The sequence below is a fragment of the Heterodontus francisci genome, chromosome 1 (assembly GCF_036365525.1).
Source record: "Heterodontus francisci isolate sHetFra1 chromosome 1, sHetFra1.hap1, whole genome shotgun sequence".
In the NCBI taxonomy this organism is placed as follows: Eukaryota; Metazoa; Chordata; class Chondrichthyes; order Heterodontiformes; family Heterodontidae; genus Heterodontus; species Heterodontus francisci.
Genome location: NC_090371.1, coordinates 9,340,868 through 9,364,903, shown reverse-complemented (window position 1 = coordinate 9,364,903; position 24,036 = coordinate 9,340,868). Strand labels below are relative to the sequence as shown.

General features: G+C 50.2%; 1 protein-coding gene across 6 annotated transcripts in view; it reads right to left on the bottom strand.

Annotated features, from left to right (window-relative positions):
- LOC137367435 (lysyl oxidase homolog 3B-like) overlaps positions 1 to 24,036 on the bottom strand; it is a 218,431-nt gene that overhangs the window by 164,488 nt on the left and 29,907 nt on the right. For 4 of the 6 annotated variants that reach the window (XM_068028647.1, XM_068028644.1, XM_068028648.1 and 1 more), the window contains exons 3-4: positions 22,807 to 22,970; positions 10,094 to 10,308 (exon numbers count right to left, since the gene is read on the bottom strand). In XM_068028647.1, the coding sequence (XP_067884748.1) occupies positions 10,094 to 10,308; positions 22,807 to 22,970 (379 nt within the window). The remainder of the gene's footprint in view (positions 1 to 10,093; positions 10,309 to 22,806; positions 22,971 to 24,036) is intronic. The other 2 variants (XM_068028646.1, XM_068028649.1) reach the window with 1 other exon arrangement.

Sequence of the window (24,036 nt, the reverse complement as noted above, 5' to 3'; positions counted from 1 at the left end):
TGGACCTTAGCCACGTTCTTGGAATAGCAATGGAACAAAGATGTTAGGAAGTGGTGGCAGGAGCTTCACGACTGGCCAGGTTATTTGAACTGAGGAGACATTGTGTCAGTTAAGGTGAATGTTGCTGATTCCCCTCATTTCCATCTCCCGGAATGCCCATAGGCAGGGTCAGGACCCAATCTCTGTCCATCTCTGCTCTGTGTGTCAGCACTGCCCTTAAATATAGACAGAAATATGTTGGCACTACAGCAAACACAGACAGTGTGGCATTCACCAGCCTCACTAGTGCCTGAAGAGCATTAGGTGGCCAGCTGTTTGACGATGGAAGGCATCACAGCTAAGCCAGATTCTGTCCTGAACTGTTACTCAGTCACAGCATCAATTCAGCAACAGTTCAGAAGCCGAGGGTGAGGATCCAGTTACTGTCAGACCGAGGGTGAGGGTACTGTTGCTCTCGGAGCGAGGGTGAGGGTCCTGTTGCTCTCGGACCGAGGTTGAGGATCCAGTTACTCTCGGACGGAGGGTGAGGGTCCAGTTACTGTCAGACCGAGGGTGAGGGTACTGTTGCTCTCGGAGCGATGGTGAGGATCCAGTTGCTCTCGGACCAAGGTTGAGGATCCAGTTACTCAAACAGACCGAGGGTGAGGATCCAGTTACTCTCAGACCGAGGGTGAGGATCCAGTTACTCTCAGAACGAGGGGGAGGATCCAGTTACCCTCAGACCGAGGGTGAGGATCCAGTTGCGCTCGGACCGAGGGTGAGGATCCAGTTGCTCTCGGACCGAGGGTGAGGATCCAGTTACCCTCAGACCGAGGGTGAGGATCCAGTTACTCTCTGACCGAGGGTGAGGATCCAGTTGCTCTCGGACCGAGGGTGAGGATCCAGTTACTCAAACAGACCGAGGGTGAGGATCCAGTTACTCTCAGACCGAGGGTGAGGATCCAGTTGCTCTCGGACCGAGGGTGAGGATCCAGTTACTCTCGGACCGAGGGTGAGGGTCCAGTTACTCTCAGACCGAGGGTGAGGATCCAGTTACTCAAACAGACCGAGGGTGAGGATCCAGTTACTCTCAGACCGAGGGTGAGGATCCAGTTGCTCTCGGACCGAGGGTGAGGATCCAGTTGCTCTCGGACCGAGGGTGAAGATCCAGTTACTCTCAGACCGAGGGTGAGGATCCAGTTACTCTCGGACCGAGGGTGAGGACCAGTTGCCCTCGGACCGAGGGTGAGGATCCAGTTACTCTCAGACCGAGGGTGAGGGTCCAGTTACTCTCAGACCGAGGGTGAGGATCCAGTTACTCACAGACCGAGGGTGAGGATCCAGTTACCCTCAGACCGAGGGTGAGGATCCAGTTACCCTCAGACCGAGGGTGAGGATCCAGTTGCTCTCGGACCGAGGGTGAGGATCCAGTTACTCTCTGACCGAGGGTGAGGATCCAGTTGCTCTCGGAGCGAGGGTGAGGATCCAGTTACTCTCAGACCGAGGGGGAGGATCAAGTTACTCACAGACCGAGGGGGAGGACCAGTTACTCTCTGACCGAGGGTGAGGATCCAGTTGCCCTCGGACCGAGGGTGAGGATCCAGTTACCCTCAGACCGAGGGTGAGGACCAGTTACTCTCTGACCGAGGGTGAGGATCCAGTTTCCCTCAGACCGAGGGTGAGGATCCAGTTACTCTCAGACCGAGGGGTAGGATCCAGTTACCCTCAGACCGAGGGTGAGGACCAGTTACTCTCTGACCGAGGGTGAGGATCCAGTTGCTCTCGGACCGAGGGTGAGGATCCAGTTGCCCACGGACCGACGGTGAGGATCCAGTTACCCTCAGACTGAGGGTGAGGACCAGTTACTCTCTGACCGAGGGTGAGGATCCAGTTACCCTCAGACTGAGGGTGAGGACCAGTTACTCTCTGACCGAGGGTGAGGATCCAGTTTCCCTCAGACCGAGGGGGAGGATCCAGTTACTCTCAGACCGAGGGGGAGGATCCAGTTACCCTCAGACCGAGGGTGAGGACCAGTTACTCTCTGACCGAGGGTGAGGATCCAGTTGCCCTCGGACCGAGGGTGAGGATCCAGTTGCCCTCGGACCGAGGGGGAGGATCCAGTTACCCTCAGACCGAGGGTGAGGACCAGTTGCTCTCGGACCGAGGGTGAGGATCCAGTTGCTCTCGGACCGAGGGTGAGGATCCAGTTGCTCTCGGACCGAGGGTGAGGATCCATTTGCCCTCGGACCGAGGGTGAGGATCCAGTTACACTCGGACCGAGGGTGAGGATCCAGTTACTCTCAGACCGAGGGTGAGGATCCAGTTACTCTGGGACCGAGGGTGAGGATTCAGTTGCACTCGGACCGAGGGTGAGGATCCAGTTGCTCTCGGACCGAGGGTGAGGATCCATTTGCCCTCGGACCGAGGGTGAGGATCCAGTTGCTCTCGGACCGAGGGTGAGGATCCATTTGCCCTCAGACCGAGGGTGAGGATCCAGTTACTCTGGGACCGACGGTGAGGATCCAGTTGCTCTCGGACCGAGGGTGAGGATCCAGTTGCTCTCGGACCGAGGGTGAGGATCCATTTGCCCTCGGACCGAGGGTGAGGATCCAGTTACACTCGGACCGAGGGTGAGGATCCAGTTACTCTCAGACCGAGGGTGAGGATCCAGTTACTCTGGGACCGAGGGTGAGGATTCAGTTGCACTCGGACCGAGGGTGAGGATCCAGTTACTCTGGGACCGAGGGTGAGGATCCAGTTACTTTCGGACCGAGGGTGAGGATCCAGTTGCCCTCGGACCGAGGGTGAGGATCCAGTTACACTCGGACCGAGGGTGAGGATCCAGTTGCTCTCGGACCGAGGGTGAGGATCCAGTTGCCCTCGGACCGAGGGTGAGGATCCAGTTACTCTCGGACCGAGGGTGAGGAGCAGTTACCCTCTGACCGAGGGTGAGGATCCAGTTACTCTCGGACCGAGGGTGAGGATCCAGTTGCCCTCGGACCGAGGGTGAGGATTCAGTTACTCTCAGACCGTGGGGGAGGATCCAGTTACCCTCAGACCGAGGGTGAGGATCCAGTTACTCACAGTCCGAGGGGGAGGATCCAGTTACTCTCAGACCGAGGGGGAGGATCCAGTTACTCACAGTCCGGGGGGGAGGATCCAGTTACCCTCAGACCGAATATGAGGATCCAGTTACTCTCTGACCGAGGGTGAGGATCCAGTTACTCAAACAGACCGAGGGTGAGGATCCAGTTACTCTCAGACCGAGGGTGAGGATCCAGTTGCTCTCAGACCTAGGTCAAGTCAGCATAAGGAGGGAGGAAGTGTTGGGTATTCTAAAAGGCATTAAGGTGGACAAGTCCCCAGGTTCGGATGGGATCTATCCCAGGTTACTGAGGGAAGCGAGAGAGGAAATAGCTGGGGCCTTAACAGATATCTTTGCAGCATCCTTAAACACGGGTGAGGTCCCGGAGGACTGGAGAATTACTAATGTTGTCCCCTTGTTTAAGAAGGGTAGCAGGGATAATCCAGGTAATTATAAACCGGTGAGCCTGACGTCAGTGGTAGGGAAGCTGCTGGAGAAGATACTGAGGGATAGGATCTATTCCCATTTGGAAGAAAATGGGCTCATCAGTGATAGGCAACATGGTTTTGTGCAGGGAAGGTCATGTCTTACCAACTTAATAGAATTCTTTGAGGAAGTGACAAAGTTGATTGATGAGGGAAGGGCTGTAGATGTCATATACATGGACTTCAGTAAGGCGTTTGATAAGGTTCCCCATGGTAGGCTGATGGAGAAGGTGAAGTCGCATGGGATCCAGGGTGTACTAGCTAGATGGATAAAGAACTGGCTGGGCAACAGGAGACAGAGAGTAGCAGTGGAAGGGAGTTTCTCAAAATGGAGACGTGTGACCAGTGGCGTTCCACAGGGATCCGTGCTGGGACCACTGTTGTTTGTGATATACACAAATGATTTGGAGGAAAGTATAGGTGGTCTGATTAGCAAGTTTGCAGACGACACTAAGATTGGTGGAGTAGCAGATAGTGAAGGGGACTGTCAGAGAATACAGCAGAATATAGATAGAATGGAGAGTTGGGCAGAGAAATGGCAGATGGAGTTCAATCAGGGTAAATGCGAGGTGATGCATTTTGGAAGATCCAATTCAAGAATGAACTATACAGTAAATGGAAAAGTCCTGGAGAAAATTGATGTACAGAGAGATTTGGGTGTTCAGGTCCATTGTTCCCTGAAGGTGGCAACGCAGGTAAATAGAGTGGTCAAGAAGGCATACGGCATGCTTTCCTTCATCGGACGGGGTATTGAGTACAAGAGTTGGCAGGTCATGTTACAGTTGTATAGGACTTTGGTTCGGCCACATTTGGAATACTGCGTGCAGTTCTGGTCGCCACATTACCAAAAGGATGTAGATGCTTTGGAGAGGGTGCAGAGGAGGTTCACCAGGATGTTGCCTGGTATGGAGGGCGCTAGCTATGAAGAGAGGTTGAGTAGATTAGGATTATTTTCATTAGAAAGACGGAGGTTGAGGGGGGACCTGATTGAGGTGTACAAAATCATGAGAGGTATAGACAGGGTGGATAGCAAGAAGCTTTTTCCCAGAGTGGGGGATTCAATTACTAGGGGTAATGAGTTCAAAGTGAGAGGGGAAAAGTTTAGAGGGGATATGCGTGGAAAGTTCTTTACGCAGAGGGTGGTGGGTGCCTGGAACGCGTTGCCAGCGGAGGTGGTAGATGCGGGCACGATGGCGTCTTTTAAGATGTATCTGGACAGATACATGAATGGGCAGGAAGTAAAGAGATACAGACCCTTAGAAAATAGGCGACATGTTTAGATAGAGGATCTGGATCGGCGCAGGCTTGGAGGGCCGAAGGGCCTGTTCCTGTGCTGTAATTTTCTTTGAGGGTGAGGATCCAGTTACTCACAGACCGAGGTTGAGGATCCAGTTACTCACAGACCGAGGGTGAGGATCCAGTTACTCACAGACCGAGGTTGAGGATCCAGTTACCCTCAGACCGAGGTTGAGGATCCAGTTACTCACAGACCGAGGGTGAGGATCCAGTTGCTCCCAGGCCGAGGGTGAGGATCCAGTTACTCTCAGGCCGAGGGTGAGGATCCAGTTACTCTCATACCGAGGGTGAGGATCCAGTTACTCTCTGACCGAGGGTGAGGATCCAGTTACTCTCATACCGAGGGTGAGGATCCAGTTGCTCCCAGGCCGAGGGTGAGGATCCAGTTACTCTCAGGCCGAGGGTGAGGATCCAGTTACTCTCATACCGAGGGTGAGGATCCAGTTACTCTCTGACCGAGGGTGAGGATCCAGTTACTCTCATACCGAGGGTGAGGATCCAGTTGCTCCCAGGCCGAGGGTGAGGATCCAGTTACTCTCAGGCCGAGGGTGAGGATCCAGTTACTCTCAGGCCGAGGGTGAGGATCCAGTTTCCCTCAGACCGAGGGTGAGGATCCAGTTACTCTCAGACCGAGGATGAGGATCCAGTTACCCTCAGACCGAGGGTGAGGACCAGTTACTCTCAGACCGAGGGTGAGGATCCAGTTACTCACAGACCGAGGGGGAGGATCCAGTTACCCTCAGACCGAGGGTGAGGACCAGTTACTCTCGGGCCGAGGGTGAGGATCCAGTTACTCACAGACCGAGGGTGAGGATCCAGTTACTCTCAGGCCGAGGGTGAGGATCCAGTTTCCCTCAGACCGAGGGTGAGGATCCAGTTACTCTCAGACCGAGGATGAGGATCCAGTTACCCTCAGACCGAGGGTGAGGATCCAGTTACTCTCAGGCCGAGGGTGAGGATCCAGTTACTCTCAGGCCGAGGGTGAGGATCCAGTTACTCACAGACCGAGGGTGAGGATCCAGTTACTCTCAGGCCGAGGGTGAGGATCCAGTTACTCACAGACCGAGGGTGAGGATCCAGTTACTCTCAGGCCGAGGGTGAGGATCCAGTTACTCACAGACCGAGGGTGAGGATCCAGTTACTCTCAGGCCGAGGGTGAGGATCCAGTTACTCTCAGACCGAGGGTGAGGATCCAGTTACTCACAGACCGAGGGTGAGGATCCAGTTACTCTCAGGCCGAGGGTGAGGATCCAGTTTCCCTCAGACCGAGGGTGAGGATCCAGTTACTCTCAGACCGAGGGGGAGGATCCAGTTACCCTCAGGCCGAGGGTGAGGATCCAGTTACTCTCAGACCGAGGGTGAGGATCCAGTTACTCACAGACCGAGGGTGAGGATCCAGTTACTCTCAGGCCGAGGGTGAGGATCCAGTTTCCCTCAGACCGAGGGTGAGGATCCAGTTACTCTCTGACCGAGGGTGAGGATCCAGTTGCCCTCGGTCCGAGGGTGAGGATCCAGTTGCTCTCGGACCGACGGTGAGGATCCAGTTGCTCTCGGACCGAGGGTGAGGATCCAGTTACTCACAGACCGAGGGTGAGGATCCAGTTGCTCTCGGACCGACGGTGAGGATCCAGTTGCTCTCGGACCGAGGGTGAGGATCCAGTTACTCTCAGGCCGAGGGTGAGGATCCAGTTGCCCTCGGTCCGAGGGTGAGGATCCAGTTGCTCTCGGACCGAGGGTGAGGATCCAGTTACTCTGGGACCGAGGGTGAGGATCCAGTTACACTCGGACCGAGGGTGAGGATCCAGTTACTCTGGGACCGAGGGTGAGGATCCAGTTACTCTCGGACCGAGGGTGAGGATCCAGTTGCCCACGGACCGAGGGTGAGGATCCAGTTACTCTGGGACCGAGGGTGAGGATCCAGTTACACTCGGACCGAGGGTGAGGATCCAGTTACTCTGGGACCGAGGGTGAGGATCCAGTTACTCTCGGACCGAGGGTGAGGATCCAGTTACTCTGGGACCGAGGGTGAGGATCCAGTTACTCTGGGACCGAGGGTGAGGATCCAGTTACTCTCGGACCGAGGGTGAGGATCCAGTTGCCCTCGGACCGAGGGTGAGGATCCAGTTACACTCGGACCGAGGGTGTGGATCCAGTTACTCTCGGACCGAGGGTGAGGATCCAGTTACTCTCGGACCGAGGGTGAGGAGCAGTTACTCTCAGACCGAGGGTGAGGATCCAGTTACTCTCGGACCGAGGGTGAGGATCCAGTTGCTCTCTGACCGAGGGTGAGGGTCCAGTTGCCCTCTGACCGAGGGGGAGGATCCAGTTACTCTCAGACCGAGGGGGAGGATCCATTTACCCTCAGACCGAGGGTGAGGACCAGTTACACTCAGACCGAGGGGGAGGATCCAGTTACTCACAGACCGAGGGGGAGGATCCAGTTACCCTCAGACCGAGGGTGAGGACCAGTTACCCTCAGACCGAGGGTGAGGATCCAGTTACTCTCAGACCGAGGGGGAGGATCCAGTTACTCACAGACCGAGGGGGAGGATCCAGTTACCCTCAGACCGAGGGTGAGGACCAGTTACTCTCTGACCGAGGGTGAGGATCCAGTTACCCACAGACCGAGGTTGAGGATCCAGTTACTCTCAGACCGAGGTTGAGGATCCAGTTACTCACAGACAGAGGGTGAGGATCCAGTTACTCTCTGACCGAGGTTGAGGATCCAGTTACTCACAGACAGAGGGTGAGGATCCAGTTACTCTCTGACCGAGGTTGAGGATCCAGTTACTCTCAGGCCGAGGGTGAGGATCCAGTTACTCTCAGACCGAGGGTGAGGATCCAGTTACTCTCAGGCCGAGGGTGAGGATCCAGTTACTCTCGGACCGAGGGTGAGGATCCAGACCGAGGGTGAGGATCCAGTTACTCACAGACCGAGGGTGAGGATCCAGTTACTCTCAGACCGAGGTTGAGGATCCAGTTACTCTCAGACCGAGGATGAGGATCCAGTTACTCACAGACCGAGGGTGAGGATCCAGTTACTCTCAGACCGAGGGTGAGGATCCAGTTACTCTCAGACCGAGGTTGAGGATCCAGTTACTCACAGACCGAGGGTGAGGATCCAGTTACTCTCAGACCGAGGTTGAGGATCCAGTTACTCACAGACCGAGGGTGAGGATCCAGTTACTCTCTGACCGAGGTTGAGGATCCAGTTACTCACAGACCGAGGGTGAGGATCCAGTTACTCTCAGGCCGAGGTTGAGGATCCAGTTACTCACAGACCGAGGGTGAGGATCCAGTTACTCTCAGACCGAGGGTGAAGATCCAGTTACTCTCAGACCGAGGGTGAAGATCCAGTTACTCTCAGACCGAGGTTGAGGATCCGGTTACTCTCAGACCGAGGTTGAGGATCCAGTTACTCTCAGACCGAGGTTGAGGATCCGGTTACTCTCAGACCGAGGTTGAGGATCCAGTTACTCACAGACCGAGGGTGAGGATCCAGTTACTCTCAGGCCGAGGTTGAGGATCCAGTTACTCACAGACCGAGGGTGAGGATCCAGTTACTCACAGACCGAGGTTGAGGATCCAGTTATTCTCAGATCGAGGGTGAGGATCCAGTTACTCTCAGACCGAGGTTGAGGATCCAGTTACTCACAGACCGAGGGTGAGGATCCAGTTACTCTCTGACCGAGGTTGAGGATCCAGTTACTCACAGACCGAGGGTGAGGATCCAGTTACTCTCAGGCCGAGGTTGAGGATCCAGTTACTCACAGACCGAGGGTGAGGATCCAGTTACTCTCAGACCGAGGGTGAGGATCCAGTTACTCTCAGACCGAGGGTGAAGATCCAGTTACTCTCAGACCGAGGTTGAGGATCCGGTTACTCTCAGACCGAGGTTGAGGATCCAGTTACTCTCAGACCGAGGTTGAGGATCCGGTTACTCTCAGACCGAGGTTGAGGATCCAGTTACTCTCAGACCTGCCGTCCTGGATGTTGTGCCAATACATACACAGATTGTGTGGTTTACTGTAAAGCTGGCTCCGGGGAATTCTGTCCTTGAGCACATTGCATTTAACAGCAGTGTGAAAAGACGGAACGTGACGAGCAGCATGCAGGAGGAGGAAGAGAGGGAGTGTGAGAAACCGAGAAAGAGAGCAGCAGAGGGGGAAGTAGAGAGCGAGGGATAGACAGAAAGGGGGAGCGGCAGGAATAGAGAAAGAGAAACAGACACAGAAAAACCGGGCAAGAAACATGAAGAGAAAGAGAGAAAGAGGGAAAGACACACGAGAGCAGAGAGAATGTGTGAGACAGGGAAAGAGAGTGAAAGTGAGAGACAAAGCGAGAGAGAGAGAGATTTCCATTCCCCTTTATATAATGAATTGCTTCCTGATTTCACTCCCCAACAGCCTGGCTTTAATTTTACAGTTTGCCACTTTGTTCCAGACTCCACCAGGAGTAAGGAGCGGGTAACCGAACCCTGGAGGCAGAAGCGGGATGTCCTAGGGGAGGCAGAAGGGCTTCGGGAGGAATTTCTGCAGGCTGGGGTCTAGACATGGGAGCCAGTGGAGGCGGAGGGGCATAGGGGGGAGGGGGGGGCCGGGGGAGGGAGAGATGCACAAGAGACTACAAACAGAGAGACAGAATTTACTTCACCCACTCCCCAGAACCTCATTGGCCATGGTGCTGATAGTAAAATATTGGTGCTGTATAAAACAAGCTGACCCATAACCGCCCACACAACCACCCATCCCCCCCTCACCCCTCCCCCACTCACCCCTCACCCCAACCCCTCCCCCACTCACCCATCCCCCACTCACCCCTCCCCCCCACCCCTCCCCCACTCACCCCTCCCCCACTCACCCATCCCCAACTCACCCATACCCCCTCATCCATCCCCCCCCTCATCACCCCCTCACCCATCCCCCTCTCACCCATCCCCCCTCACCACCCCCGCTCACCCATACCCCCTCACCCATCCCTCCCTCACCACCCCCTCTCACCCATACCCCCTCACCCATCCCTCCCTCACCACTCCCGCTCACCCATACCCCCTTATCCATCCCCCACTCGCCCACCCCTCACTCGCCCATACCCCCTCATCCATCCCCCTTCATCTATCCCCCGCTCACCCACCCCCGCTCGCCCATCCCCTGCTCGCCCATCCCCCGCTCGCCCATCCCTGCTCACCCATCCCCCGTCTTCCAGTCCCTCCCACAGTGACCCTCCATTCCTTCCTATCACTACCTACTTGTAGAATTTCTTGTTGACCTTGCGCTCAGCGGGGAATCCCAGCATTCCACAGATAACCCGGCTGTTCTTGTAGTTCCAGCCGTTATCACAGATCTGCTCCCAACGGCCTTTGTACTTCACCTCCACAAACCCCTCCGTCACCGGCAGGCGTCGTCTGGCATTGGTCACCACCGGTCTCAGCCGCACCTCCTCTATCTGCTCACTCTGCACCTGCTGTGAATGGGGAGAATGTGAATGGGGAGAACCATCAACAGATTCCAGCACCAATGAAGTAAACCAAGGCCCTTCTGCTGGTTATCTGGCAGAGGGCCAGGAGACAACGTGGGAATGAAGAGTGATCACTACTCCTACACAGAGTTTCCTCAGACTTGGCCAACAGTGAGCGTTTGCAGAAAACCTCTGTGAGCGATAAGTGTCTATGATGGGGGAGAGTGTACATGGGCCATGGGAGGGGATTCCTTGAGCGAGCTGAGGCAGCACTCTCCTTCCTCTTGCCCACCCTGCTACTCCCTGCCAGGTCTCATGGGTGAGTTCGGCACTGTGCAGACCTCCCTCCCTGTTAAACGAAACTCATGGCACGGCTTTCACGTTTTTAGTGTGCCCTATCCCGTTCCCATTGGGCAGCCATCGGCTGTTGGAATTGCAGCTAATGGAGACAGAGGGGTTGCAGAAATGCTGTGGAAACACAGCAGCTACTGAAGGGTCGTCATTTTGACAGACTGGGTTAAAAAAGACTTATAGACGTTTCTAAAAAACCTTTCACAACCTCAGGATATCCCAAAGAGCCTTACAGCCAATCAAGTAGTTTTGAAGTGTAGTCACTGCTGGAATGTAGGAAAGATTGCAGACAATTTGCACACAGCAAGATCCCACAAACAGCAATGTGAAAAGGACCAGATAATCTGTTTTTAGTGATGTTGGTTGAGGGGTAAATATTGGCCCCAGGACACTAGAGACAACTCTGCTGTTCTCCTTCAAAATAGTGGCATCGAGAGGACAAACAGGGCCTGGGTTTAACCTCTCAGCTGAAAGACGACACCTCCAACAATGCAGCACTCCCTCAGTACTGCACTGGAGTGTCAGCCTAGATATGCTCAAGTGCCCAGACAAGGGCTTGAACTGATAACCTTTTGACTCAGAGGCCAGAGCGTTACCCACCGAGCCACGGCTGACCCCAAAGCAACGGAGGGAGGGGTTCAGTCTCATTTCACTCTGCTCGGTTGGAGTGGAGTGGAGTTTTCGCAGGAATGGGGGAGTACAGAAAGTCAAGGAGCAGTGACTGCAGCCAAAAGGAATTTGATTTTCCATCAGCTCATTGCTGTGTGGGAACATTAAAGTCCGCATTCCTCAGCTCCTGAATCCACTGAAGTGATTCCATATGGGCTCCCGGAAAAGAAAATGCCAAATTATAAACCTAGCCGTAGCCACAATAACTGTTGGCGGGAATGGGATCAAGTCTCTCAATGACCATGCCTTGTCCATACAGAATTCCCCCTACAATTTACACAACACCACCACGGCCTCAAACTCTATTTACTGTCCGAGAAAAGACACAATAAATAACAACTGCTGTTCAGCAACAACATCATCTTGCATTTATATAGCACCTGCAACATATTAAAACATCCCAAGGTGCTTCACAGGAGCGAATATCAAACAAAATGTGACACCGAGCTACATAAAAAGATATCATCACCAGGTGACTGAAAGCTTGGTCAAAGACGGACAAAGTGTTACACAGTATTTACAGCATAGTAACAGACCATTCGGCCCAACAGGTCTACATTACTAGATCTGTTTATGCTCCACATGAGCGTCCTCCCACCCCTCATCAAACCCCATCAACATATTCTTTTATTCCTTTCTGCCTCATGTTTAACTCCGCTATTCACCTCAACCACTTTCTGTGGTCCTGAGTTCCACATTCTCACCCTCTCTGGGTAAAGAAGTTTCTCCTGAATTCCTGATTGGATTTATTAGGGACTGTCTTATATTTAAGGTTCTAGAGTCTTCCACAAGTAGAGACGTGTTCTTTAGGGAAAGAGATCTGCTGTCCTTACCTGGTCTGTCCTACATGTGACTCCAGACCCACAGCAATGTGGTTAACTCTTAATGCCCACTGAATGGCCTCCTGAGTCACTCAGTTGTATCAAACCGCTACAAAGTCAGTCAGGAATGAAACCAGATGGACCGTCCGGCATCGACCTAGGCACCGGAAACGACAACGGCAAACCCAGCCCTGTCGACCCTGCAAAGTCCTCCTTACTAACATCTGGGAGCTTGCGCCAATGTTGGGACAGCTGTCCCACAGACTAGTCAAGCAACATAATAAAAGCAAAATACTGCGGATGCTGGAAATCTGAAACAGAAACAAGAAATGCTGGAACCACTCAGCAGGTCTGGCAGCATCTGTGGAAAGAGAAGCAGAGTTAACGTTTCGGGTCAGTGACCCGAAGTTCCGATGAAGGGTCACTGACCCGAAATGTTAACTCTGCTTCTCTTTCCACAGATGCTGCCAGACCTGCTGAGTGATTCCAGCATTTCTTGTTTCTGTTCTAGTCAAGCAACAGCCTGACATCTTACAGACAATGTCCCAGACACTGCCATCACTATCCCCAGGTATGTCCTATCCCACCGGCAGGACAGACCCAGCAAAAGTGGTGGCACAGTGGTATACAGTCGGGAGGGAGTTTCCCTGGGAGTCCTCAACATCAACTCTGGACCCCATGAAGTCTCATGGCATCAGGTCAAACATGGGCAAGGAAATCTTCTGCTGATTACCACCTACTGCCCCCACCCTCAGCTGATGAGTCAGTACTCCTCCATGTTGAACACCATTTGGAGGAAGCACTGAGGGTGGCGAGGGCACAGAATGTACTCTGGGTAGGGGACTTCAATGTCCATCACCAAGAGTGGCTCGGTGGCACCATTACTGACTGAGCTGGCTGAGTCCTAAATGACATAGCTGCTCGACTGGGTCTGCGGCAGGTGGTGAGGGAACCAACACGAGGGAAAAAGCATACTTGACCTCGTCCTCACCAAACTACCTATCGCAAATGCATCTGTCCATGACAGTATTGGTAGGAGTGACCACGTACAGTCCTTGTGGAGACAAAGTCTCGTCTTCACATTGAGGATACCCTCCATCGTGTTGTGTGGCACTATCACCGTGCTGAATGGGATAGATTTCAAACAGATCTAGCAATGAAAAACTGGGCATCCATGAGGTGCTGTGGGCCATCAGCAGCAGCAGAATTGTACTCAACCACAATCTGTAACCTCATGGCCCGGCATATCCCCCACTCTACCATTACCATCAAGCCAGGAGACCAACCCTGGTTCAATGAAGAGTGCAGGAGGTCATGCCAGGAGCAGCACCAGGCATACCTCAAAATGAGGTGTCAGCCTGGTGAAGCTACAACCCAGGACTACTTGCATGCCAAACAGTTAAAGCAGCATGCAATAGACAGAGCTAAGTGATCTCATAACCAACGGATCAGATCTAAGCTCTGCAGTCCTGCCACATCCAGCCGTGAATGGTGGTGGACAATTAAACAACTAACTGGAGGAGGTGGCTCCACAAATATCCCCATCCTCAATGATGGGGGAGCCCAGCACATCAGTGTGAAGGACAAGGCAGAAACATTTGCAACAATCTTCAGCCAGAAGTGCCGAGTGGATGATTGACCTTGGCCTCCTCTTGAGGTACCCAGCATCACAGATGCCAGACTTCAGCCAATTCGAATCATAGGAACATAAGAAACAGGAGCAGGAGTAGGCCATTCGGCCCCTCAAGCCTGCCCCGCCATTCAATAAGATCATGGCTGATCTGCCCCAGACCTCAACTCGTCTTTCGCGCCGGCTCCTCATAGCCCTCAACTCCCTGATACTTCAAAAATCTATCCACCTCCTCTTTAAATACTTTCAGTGATCTAGCCTCCACAACTCTCTGGAGTAGGGAATTCCAGACATTCATTACCCTCTGAGAGAAGAAATTCCTTCGTATCTCAGTTTTAAATGTGTGCCCCCTTATTCTATAACTATGTCCCCTAGTTCGAGATTCCCCCACCAGTGGAAACATCTTCTCAACATCTACCCTGTCAAGCCCCCTCAGAATCTTGTACGTTTCAATAAGAATTCGCCTCATTCTTCTAAACTCCAATGAAAAAAGGCCAAACGTGTTTAGCCATTCTTGATGAGTCAACCCCTTCATCCCAGGAATCAGCCTAGTGAATCTCTTTTGAACGGCCTCTAATGCCAGTATATCATTTCTTAAATACAGGGACCAAAACTGTACACAGTACTCCAGGTGTGGCCTCACCAACACCCTGTACAGTTCTAACAAGACTTCTCTATTTTTAAACTTCAACCCCCTTCGCAATAAAGGCCAAAATTCCATTTGCCTTCTTAATTACTTGCTGCACCTGCATGTTAACTTTTTGTGTTTCATGCACAAGAACACCCAGATCCCTCTGTGCTGCACTTTTTAGGAATCTCTCGCCATTTAAATAATAATCTGCCTTTTGATTGTTCCTACCAAAGTGCATGACCTCACACTTTCTAACATTGAACTCCATCTGCCAAGTTTTTGCCCACTCACTCAACCTATCTATATCCCTTTTCCCAGATTCCTTATGACCTCATCACAACATGCCCTCCCACCTATTTTTGTATCATCAGCAAATTTGGATATATTACATGCTGCCCCCTCCTCCAAGTTATTACTATAGATAGTAAATAATTGAGGCCCTAGGACTGATCCTTGTAGCACCCCACTAGTTATGTCTTTCCAACCTGAAAAAGTCCCATTAATTCCGACTCTTGTCTTCTGTGAGTCAGCTAATCCTCAATCCACACTAATACATTACCTCCAATACTGTGAACTCTTATCGCGTGATAATCTTTTATGTGGCACCTTATCGAATGCCTTCTGGAAATTTAAATACACTACATCTACTGGTTCCCCTTCATCAACTCTGCTTGTTACATCCTCAAAGAACTCGAGCAAATTTGTCAAGCATGATTTCCCTTCCACGAAACCATGTTGGCTCTGTTTGATTGCTTTAAGCGTTTCTAAATGTCCTGCTATTTCTTCCTTAATAATAGACTCTAGCATTTTCCCAATGACCGATGTTAGGTTGACTGGTCTATAGTTTCCTGCTTTTTGTCTCCCTCCCTTCTTGAACAGGGGCATCACATTACCTGTTTTCCAAACCACTAGGGCCCACCCGGAATCCAGTGATTTCTGGAATATTTTGACCAACACTTCCACTATCTCTGCAGCCACATCCTTTAAAACCCTTGGATGCAGACCATCAGGTCCTGGCGACTTGTCTGCCTTTAGTCCCATTAGTTTGTCAAATACTTTGTCCCTCGTGATAGAGACTGTTACAAGATCTTTCCTCCCATTAGCTCCTTGCTTATCTAATATCTGTGGGATGTTTATAGTGGCTCCACCGTGAAGACCGATACAAAATATTGGTTTAAGTTATCTGTCATTTCCCTGTTTCCCATTATCCAATCTCCAGTCACATCCTCCAAGGGTCCCACACTCACTTTAGCTACTCTCTTTTTATATACCCGTTGAAGCTTTTGCTGTTTGTTTTTATATTTCTTCACGTGATATCAAGAAATGACTGAAGGCACTGGACACTGCAAAGGCTACGGGCCCTGTCAACATTCTGGCAATAGTACTGAAGACCTGTTCTCCAGAACTTGCCACGCCCCAAGCCAAGCTGTTCCAGTACAGCTACAAAACTGGCACCTACCCGGCCAATTACTGCCCCATCAGTCTAAATTCGATTATTAGTTAAGTGATGGAAGATGCCGTCAATATCAAGCTATCAAGCGGCACTTGCTTAGCAATAACCTGCTCACTGATGCTCAGTTTGGGTTCCGCCAGGGCCACTCAGCTCCTGACCTCATTACAGACTTGGTTCAAACATGGACAAAAGAGCTGAACTCAAGAGGTGAGGTGAGAGTGACTGCCCTTGACATCAAGGCAGCATTTGACTGAGTATGGCATCAAGGAGCCCTAGCAAAACTGGAGTCAATGGGAATCAGGGGGAAAACTCTCCGCTGGCTGGAGTCATACCGAGCGCAAAGGAAGATGGCTGTGGTTGTTGCAAGTCAATCATCTCAGCTCCAGGACATCACTGCAGGAGTTCCTCAGGGTAGTGTCCTAGGCCCAGCCATCTTCAGCTGCTTCATCAATGACCTTCCTTCAATCATAAGGTCAGAAGTGGGGATGTTCGCTGATGATTGCACAATGTTCAGCACCATTCGCGACTCCTCAGATACTGAAGCAGTCTGTGTAGAAATGCAGCAAGACCTGGACAATATCCAGACTTGGGATGATAAGTGGAAAGTAACATTCACACCACACAAGTGCCAGGAAATGACCATCTCCAACAAAAGAGAATCTAACCATCTCCCCATAACATTCAATGGCATTACCATCGCTGAATCCCCCACTATCAACATCCGAGGGGTTACCATTGACCAGAAACTGAACTGGAGTAGCCATATAAATACCATGGCTACAAGAGCAGGTCAGAGGCTAGGAATCCTGTGGTGAGTAACTCACCTCCTGACTCCCCAAAGTCTGTCCAACATCTCCAAGGCACAAGTCAGGAGTGTGATGGAATACTCTCCACTTGTCTGGATGGGTGCAGCTCCAACAACACTCAAGAAGTTCAACACCATCCAGGACAAAGCAGCCCACTTAATTGGCACCCCATCTACAAACATTCACTCCCTCCACCACCGACGCACAGTGGCAGCAGTGTGTACCATCTACAAAATGCACTGCAGTAATGCACCAAGGCTCCTTATACAGCACCTTCCAAACCCACGACCTCTCCCACCTAGAAGGACAAGGGCAGCAAATGCATGGGAAAACCACCACCTGCAAGTTCCCCTCCAAGTCACACACCATCCTGACTTGGAACTATATCGCCGTTCCTTCACTGTCGCTGGGTCAAAATCCTGGAACTCCCTTCCTAACAGCTGTGGGTGTACCTACCCCAAATGAACTGCAGGTACCACCACCTTCTCAAGGGCAATTAGGGATGGGCAATAAATGCTGGCCTAGCCAGCGATGCCCACATTCCATGAATGAATAAAAAAAATAGATTAAAAAAATGCAATAGATATGAAAGACTTGTATCTATATAGTGCTTTTCATGACCCAAAGCGCTTTACAACCAATGAAATCCTTTTGAAGTGTAGTCACTGTAGTACTGTAGGAAACACAGTAGCTGATTTGCACAGAGCAGGATTCCACAAAGGGCAATGACCAGATAATCTGTTTTTTGGTTGAGGAATAAATGTTGGTCAGGAAACCGGCCAACTTTTGATAATGCATCTCACAAGCGGCTTGTTAGAAAATGTCATGAATCTAGTGACTGACGAAATGTTGCTGCTTGGATAAAACGATGATTATCAGACAGTGAGCCAGGAATTGGGGTAAATGGGACAGACAGGAGAAGGGTTGTTTTGTGGGGTTGGGTTTGGGGTTGGGAGTGGCGTACCCCAGGGTTCACAGCTGCCTCCACTTTTGTTTTCAGTATATATTGATGATTTGGATTTTAGCATTGAGAGAAAAATCTCAAAAGTCGTTGACGACGCAAATGTTAAAAAGTTTGGCAATTAGTGAAAAGGACTGTAAAGGATTCAAGGAGCAGGTGGACGAGTAGAATAGGCAGACAGGTGGCAGAATGGGCAAACAGGTGAGCAGATTGGACAGACAGGTGGCAGAATGGGCAAACAGGTGAGCAGATTGGACAGACAGGTGGCAGAATGGGCAAACAGGTGAGCAGATTGGACAGACAGGTGGCAGAATGGGCAGACAAAGAACAAAGAACAGTACAGCACAGGAACAGGCCATTCAGCCCTCCAAGCCTGCGCCGATCTTGATGCCTGCCTAAACTAAAACCTTCTGCACTTCCTGGGACCGTATCCCTCTATTCCCATCCTATTCATGTATTTGTCAAGATGCTTCTTAAACGTCGCTATCGTATCTGCTTCCACCACCTCCCCTGGCAGCAAGTTCCAGGCACTCACCACCCTCTGTGTAAAAAACTTGCCTCGCACATCCCCTCTAAACTTTGCCCCTCGCACCTAAACCTATGTCCCCTAGTAACTGACTCTTCCACCCTGGGAAAAAGCTTCTGACTATCCACTCTGTCCATGCCGCTCATAACTTTGTAAACTTCTATCATGTCGCCCCTCCACCTCCGTCGTTCCAGTGAAAACAATCCGAGTTTTTCCAACCTCTCCTCATAGCTAATGCCCTCCAGACCAGGCAACATCCTGGTAAACCTCTTCTGTACCCTCTCCAAAGCCTCCGCGTCCTTCTGGTAGTGTGGCGACCAGAATTGCATGCAATATTCTAAGTGTGGCCTAACTAAGGTTCTGTACAGCTGCAACATGACTTGCCAATTTTTATACTCTGTGCCCCGACCGATGAAGGCAAGCATGCCGAATGCCTTCTTGACTACCTTATCCACCTGCGTTGCCACTTTCAGTGACCTGTGGACCTGTACGCCCAGATCTCTCTGCCTGTCAATACTCCTAAAGGTTCTGCCATTTACTGTATACCTCCCACCTGCATTAGACCTTCCAAAATGCATTACCTCACATTTGTCCAGATTAAACTCCATCTGCCATTTCTCCGCCCAAGTCTCCAACCGATCTATATCCTGCTGTATCCTCTGACAATCCTCCTCATTATCCGCAACTCCACCAACCTTTGTGTCGTCCGCAAACTTACTAATCAGACCAGCTACATTTTCCTCCAAATCATTTATATATACTACAAACAGCAAAGGTCCCAGAACTGATCCCTGCGGAACACCACTAGTCACATCCCTCCATTCAGAAAAACACCCATCCACTGATAGCCTCTGTCTTCTATGACCGAGCCAGTTCTGTATCCATCTTGCCAGCTCACCTCTGATCCCGTGTGACTTCACCTTTTGTACCAGTCTGCCATGAGGGACCTTGTCAAAGGCTTTACTGAAGTCCATATAGACAACATCCACTGCCCTTCCTTCATCAATCATCTTCGCCACTTCCTCAAAAAACTCAATCAAATTAGTGAGACACGACCTCCCCTTCACAAAACCATGCTGCCTCTCGCTAATAAGTCCATTTGTTTCCAAATGGGAGTAAATCCTGTCCCAAATAATCCTCTCATAGTTTCCCTACCAATGACGTAAGGCTCACCAGCCAATAATTTCCTGGATTATCCTTGCTACCCTTCTTAAACAAAGGAACAACATTGGCTATTCTCCAGTCCTCTGGGACCTCACCTGTAGCCAATGAAGATGCAAAGATTTCTGTCAAGGCCCCAGCAATTTCTTCCCTTGCCTTCCTCAGTATTCTGGGGTAGATCCCATCAGGCCCTGGGGACTTAACTACCTTAATGCTTTGCAAGACACCCAACACCTCCTCCTTTTTGATAATGAGATGACTGAGACTATCTGCACTCCCTTCCCTAGGCTCATCATCCACCAAGTCCTTCTCTTTGGTGAATACTGATGCAAAGTACTCATTTAGTACCTCGCCCATTTCCTCTGGCTCCACACATAGATTCCCATCTCTGTCCTTGAGTGGGCCAACCCTTTCCCTGGTTACCCTCTTGCTCTTTATATATGTATAACAAGCCTTGGGATTTTCCTTAATCCTGTTTGCCAATGACTTTTCATGACCCCTTTTAGCCCTCCTGACTCCATGCTTAAGTTCCTTCCTACTGTCTTTATATTCCTCAAGTGCTTCGTCTGTTCCTAGCCTTCCAGCCCTTACGAATGCTTCCTTTTTCTTTTTGACAGCAGAACAGAATGGGCAGATTGGTGGCAGAATGGGCAAACAGGTGAGCAGATTGGACAGAAAGGGCAGACAGGGGCAGAATAGACAGACAGCTGAGCAGAATGCAGACAGGTGGCAGAATGGGCGGAGAGGTGAGCAGATGCAGTTTAACGTGGATATGCGTGAGGTCATGTATTTTGGAGTAACAAACAAAGTGTATACACTGAATGGAAAGGCACTGAGGCAACCGGATGAACAAAAGTCCAGATGTTCAAAACAGATGTGAGTGTAACAACAACTAATAGAATGTGATCTAATAAATAGAGCCCAAGATTATAAGAGTAAAGGATTAATGATTGGTTCGGCAAGTCAGAGACTGCGTGCAGTTTCGGGAGCCCCATTATACTGCAGAAACTATAGGCCAGTTAGCTCAACATTAGGAGTAAGGAAATGTGAAAATCTGTTATGAAGGACATAGTAACAGGGCACTTAGAAATCATAAACAATTGGGCAGAGTCAACATGGATTTATAAAAGGGAAGTTGTGTTTGACAAATTTGATTTCTGAGGTAACTAGTAGGGTGACTAGGGGGTGAATGTTGTTTATTCGAATTTTCAAAAAGCATTTGAAAAGGTGCCGCACAAGAGGTTATTTCATAAAATCAGGGTTCGTGGGATTGGAGGTAATACATTAGCATGAGGACTGGTTAACAGAGAGCAGCAATGAACAGGATATTTTTGGGTCAGTAGGCTGGAACTAATGGGGTACCGCAAGGATCAGTACTTGGGACTCAGCTAATTGGTTGACATCCTTCCATCTACGAAAAATGAAGGACACACAGAAAACAATCCATTTAGGTGGAGTGTCTTCTTTTGGTGCACCTGTGGCGCAGTGGTTAGCACCGCAGCCTCACAGCTCCAGCGACCCGGGTTCAATACTGGGTACTGCCTGTGTGGAGTTTGCAAATTCTCCCTGTGTCTGCGTGGGTTTCCTCCGGGTGCTCCGGTTTCCTCCCACATGCCAAAGACTTGCAGGTTGATAGGTTAATTGGCCATTATAAATTGAGGGAAATATAGGGACAGGTGGGAATGTGGTAGGAATATGGAATTAGTGTAGCATTAGTATAAATGGGTGGTTGATGGTCGGCACAGACTCGGTGGGCCGAAGGGCCTGTTTCAGTGCTGTATCTCTAAACTAAACAAAACTAAACTTTGCTGTTGGCTGTGAAGGTCAATCCTTGAGAGGCAGGTTCTGCCACAAGTGCTGCACATGAAGCTGCCAAGTGACGCTGTGAGTTGTTTTTGATGTCGGTGCCTGTTGCCAAGCTGCTGTATCAACTGGTCATCGTGGTAGTGCACACCAGCCCACAGGATGTGTCGCCATTTCCCTCTTTCACCAGCTAGTGACTCCCAGGTGCAATAGTCAGCATTTTTAGGGCCTTCATGTCACACTTGCGGGCATCCTTGAGAACACCCCACTGGTCGTCTGGCCCCAGCATACAAAACGTCTTTGGGCATGCGACTGTCTTCTATCCTGCGGATCGGTCAATCCGATCCACCGAAGCCGCCTCAGTTTGATCAGTGCCAACACATTCAGAAGTTCTGCCTTTGAGAGGGCTGCTGCATTTGTGATTTTGTCCTGCCAGCAAAGATGGAAATTATTGAACTTCCTTTCCTGGCAGCTAGAAGTCTCCCATGTTTCACAGCCATACAGCAAGGTGTTGAGAACACAGGCCTGGCCTCAGCTTGGTCCTCAGAGTCAGCTTGGTGTTATCACAAATGCGCTTCGCATTTTACAATTGATATTAATGACTTAGATGAGGAGACAGAGTGTAACATATTCAAGTGGGCTGATGATACAAAGTTAGGTGGGAAAATAAGTTGTGAGGAGGATGCAAAGAGGCTGCAAGGGGATATGGACATGTTAAGTGAGTGGTCACGAACATGGGAGATGGAATATAATGTGGCAAAGTCTGAAGTTATCCACTTTGGCCGGAATAATAGAAAAGCTGATTTTTTTTTTTTGCTTGTGAGAGACTGGGAAATGTTGGTTTTCAAGGGGATCTGGGTGTCCTTGTTCGTGAATCACAGAAAGTTAACAAGCAGGTACAGGAAGCAATTAGGAAGGCAAATGCTATGTTTGCCTTTATTACAAAAGGATTGGAGTATAAGAGCAAAGAAATCTTACTACAATTACATAGGGACTTGATGAATCCACACCTGAAGCACTGTGTATAGCTTTGATCTCCTTGCCTAAGGAAGGATATACTTGCCTTAGAGGGAGTGCAACGAAGGTTCACCAGACTGATTCCTGGGATGGCGGGATTGTCCTATGAGCAGAGATGGAGTAGACTTTGCCAGAGACACCCACATCCTATGAATAAAGGCTGGCATTGGTGAGTTTCCAATTTCAGCCACATTGAGGGTGAGCTGCACAGAAAGGCATTTGTGCTCCAGAGACAAACAGTTCAGCAAATTAGGAAGAAAGAACTTGCATTAATAAAGCACCTGTCACAACCTCAGGACTTTTTGAATTGCAGGAAACACGGCAGACAATTTGCACACAAGGTCCCACAAACAGCAAAACGACCACAACCTGATAAACTGCTTTTAGTGATTTTGATTGAAAACTTCCCTGCTCTCCAGAGTAGCACCAGGTGACCTTTAACATTCACCTGAAAAGGCAGATAGGTTGGACGTACAGCTCTCCTTCAGTATTATACTGGGAGCACCAGCCTGGATTATGTGCTCAAATCTCTAGAGTGAGGATTTGAACCCACAACCTTCTAACTTAGAAGTCAGAGCATTCCCCACTAAGCCATGGCTCACAGCTCGCACAGTCCCACTCCATAAGGCTGAGTGTTGCACTTGGTGGGTGTGACAAATAGCGCCAATTCATTACCGAAATGACGTTCGAGTCTATGAATCCAGGGATCCGCTCATCCTTGCAGATAACTCCGGCATCCTCCTCATGTGTGCAGTCGGTTTGACCCCATCCTAGGGATTTGCACTCGGAGACATCCTTCTCCGTCCCACGACAATCCAGGTTATCCAGCCACACCCTTCCTGCAAAGCAATGGGAAAGACAATTTTACAATCTGCCCCTCTTTAAGAATGGCATCAAAGCCTTCGAGAAGGTACAGAGGAGATTTACTGGAATGGTACGAGGGAGGAAGGACTTCAGTCACTTGGAGAGATTGGAGAAGCTGGGGTTGTTCTCCTTGGAGCAAAGAAGATTAGGGGGAGATTTAACAGAGCTTCAACATTATGAAGGGTTTTGATAGCTTAAATAAGGAGAAACTGTTTCCAATGGCAGAAGGGTCAGTAACCAGAGGACACAGATTTAAAGACCTAGAGGAGAGATGAGGAGAACTTATTTTTAAACTGTGACTTGTTGTGATCTCTTTCCAAAGTTACAGTGAAAGAGGAGGTAGCTGAGATACTGGAGGGGCTAAAAATTGATAAAGAGGAGGTATTATAAAGGTCAGCTGTAGTTAAGACTGATACTGAGGGAACTAAGAGTGGAAATTGCAGAGCCACTGACCATAATCTTCGAATCCTCCTTCGGTACAGGGGTGGTGCCAGAGGACTGGAGAATTGCAAATGTTACATCCTTTGTTCAAAAAAGGGTGTTAGGATAAACCCAGCAATTACAGACCAGTCAGTTTATCCTCGGTGTTGAGAAAGCTTTCAGAAACAATAATTCGGGACAAAATTACCAGTCACTTGGACAAATGTGGATGAATTAAAGAAAGCCAGCATGGATTTGTAAAGGGCAAATCATCCTTAAATTATATGATTGAGTTTTCTGATGCAGTGACAGAGAGAGTTGATGAGGGTAATGTGGTTGATATGGTGTACATGGACTTCCAAAAGGCATTTGATAAAATCTATGTCACATAACAGGCTTGTCAGCAAAGTTAGAGGCCAAGGAATAAACAGGACAATGGCAGTGTGGATATGCAGTTGACTGAGTGACAGGTAACAGAGAGTAGTGGAGGATTGTATATAATGGGGTTCCACAGGTGTCAGTATTAGGACCACTGCTTTTCTTGATCTGTATTAACGCCCTAGACTTGGGTGTACAGGGAACAATTTCAAAATTTGTAGATGGCACAAAACTTGGAATTAT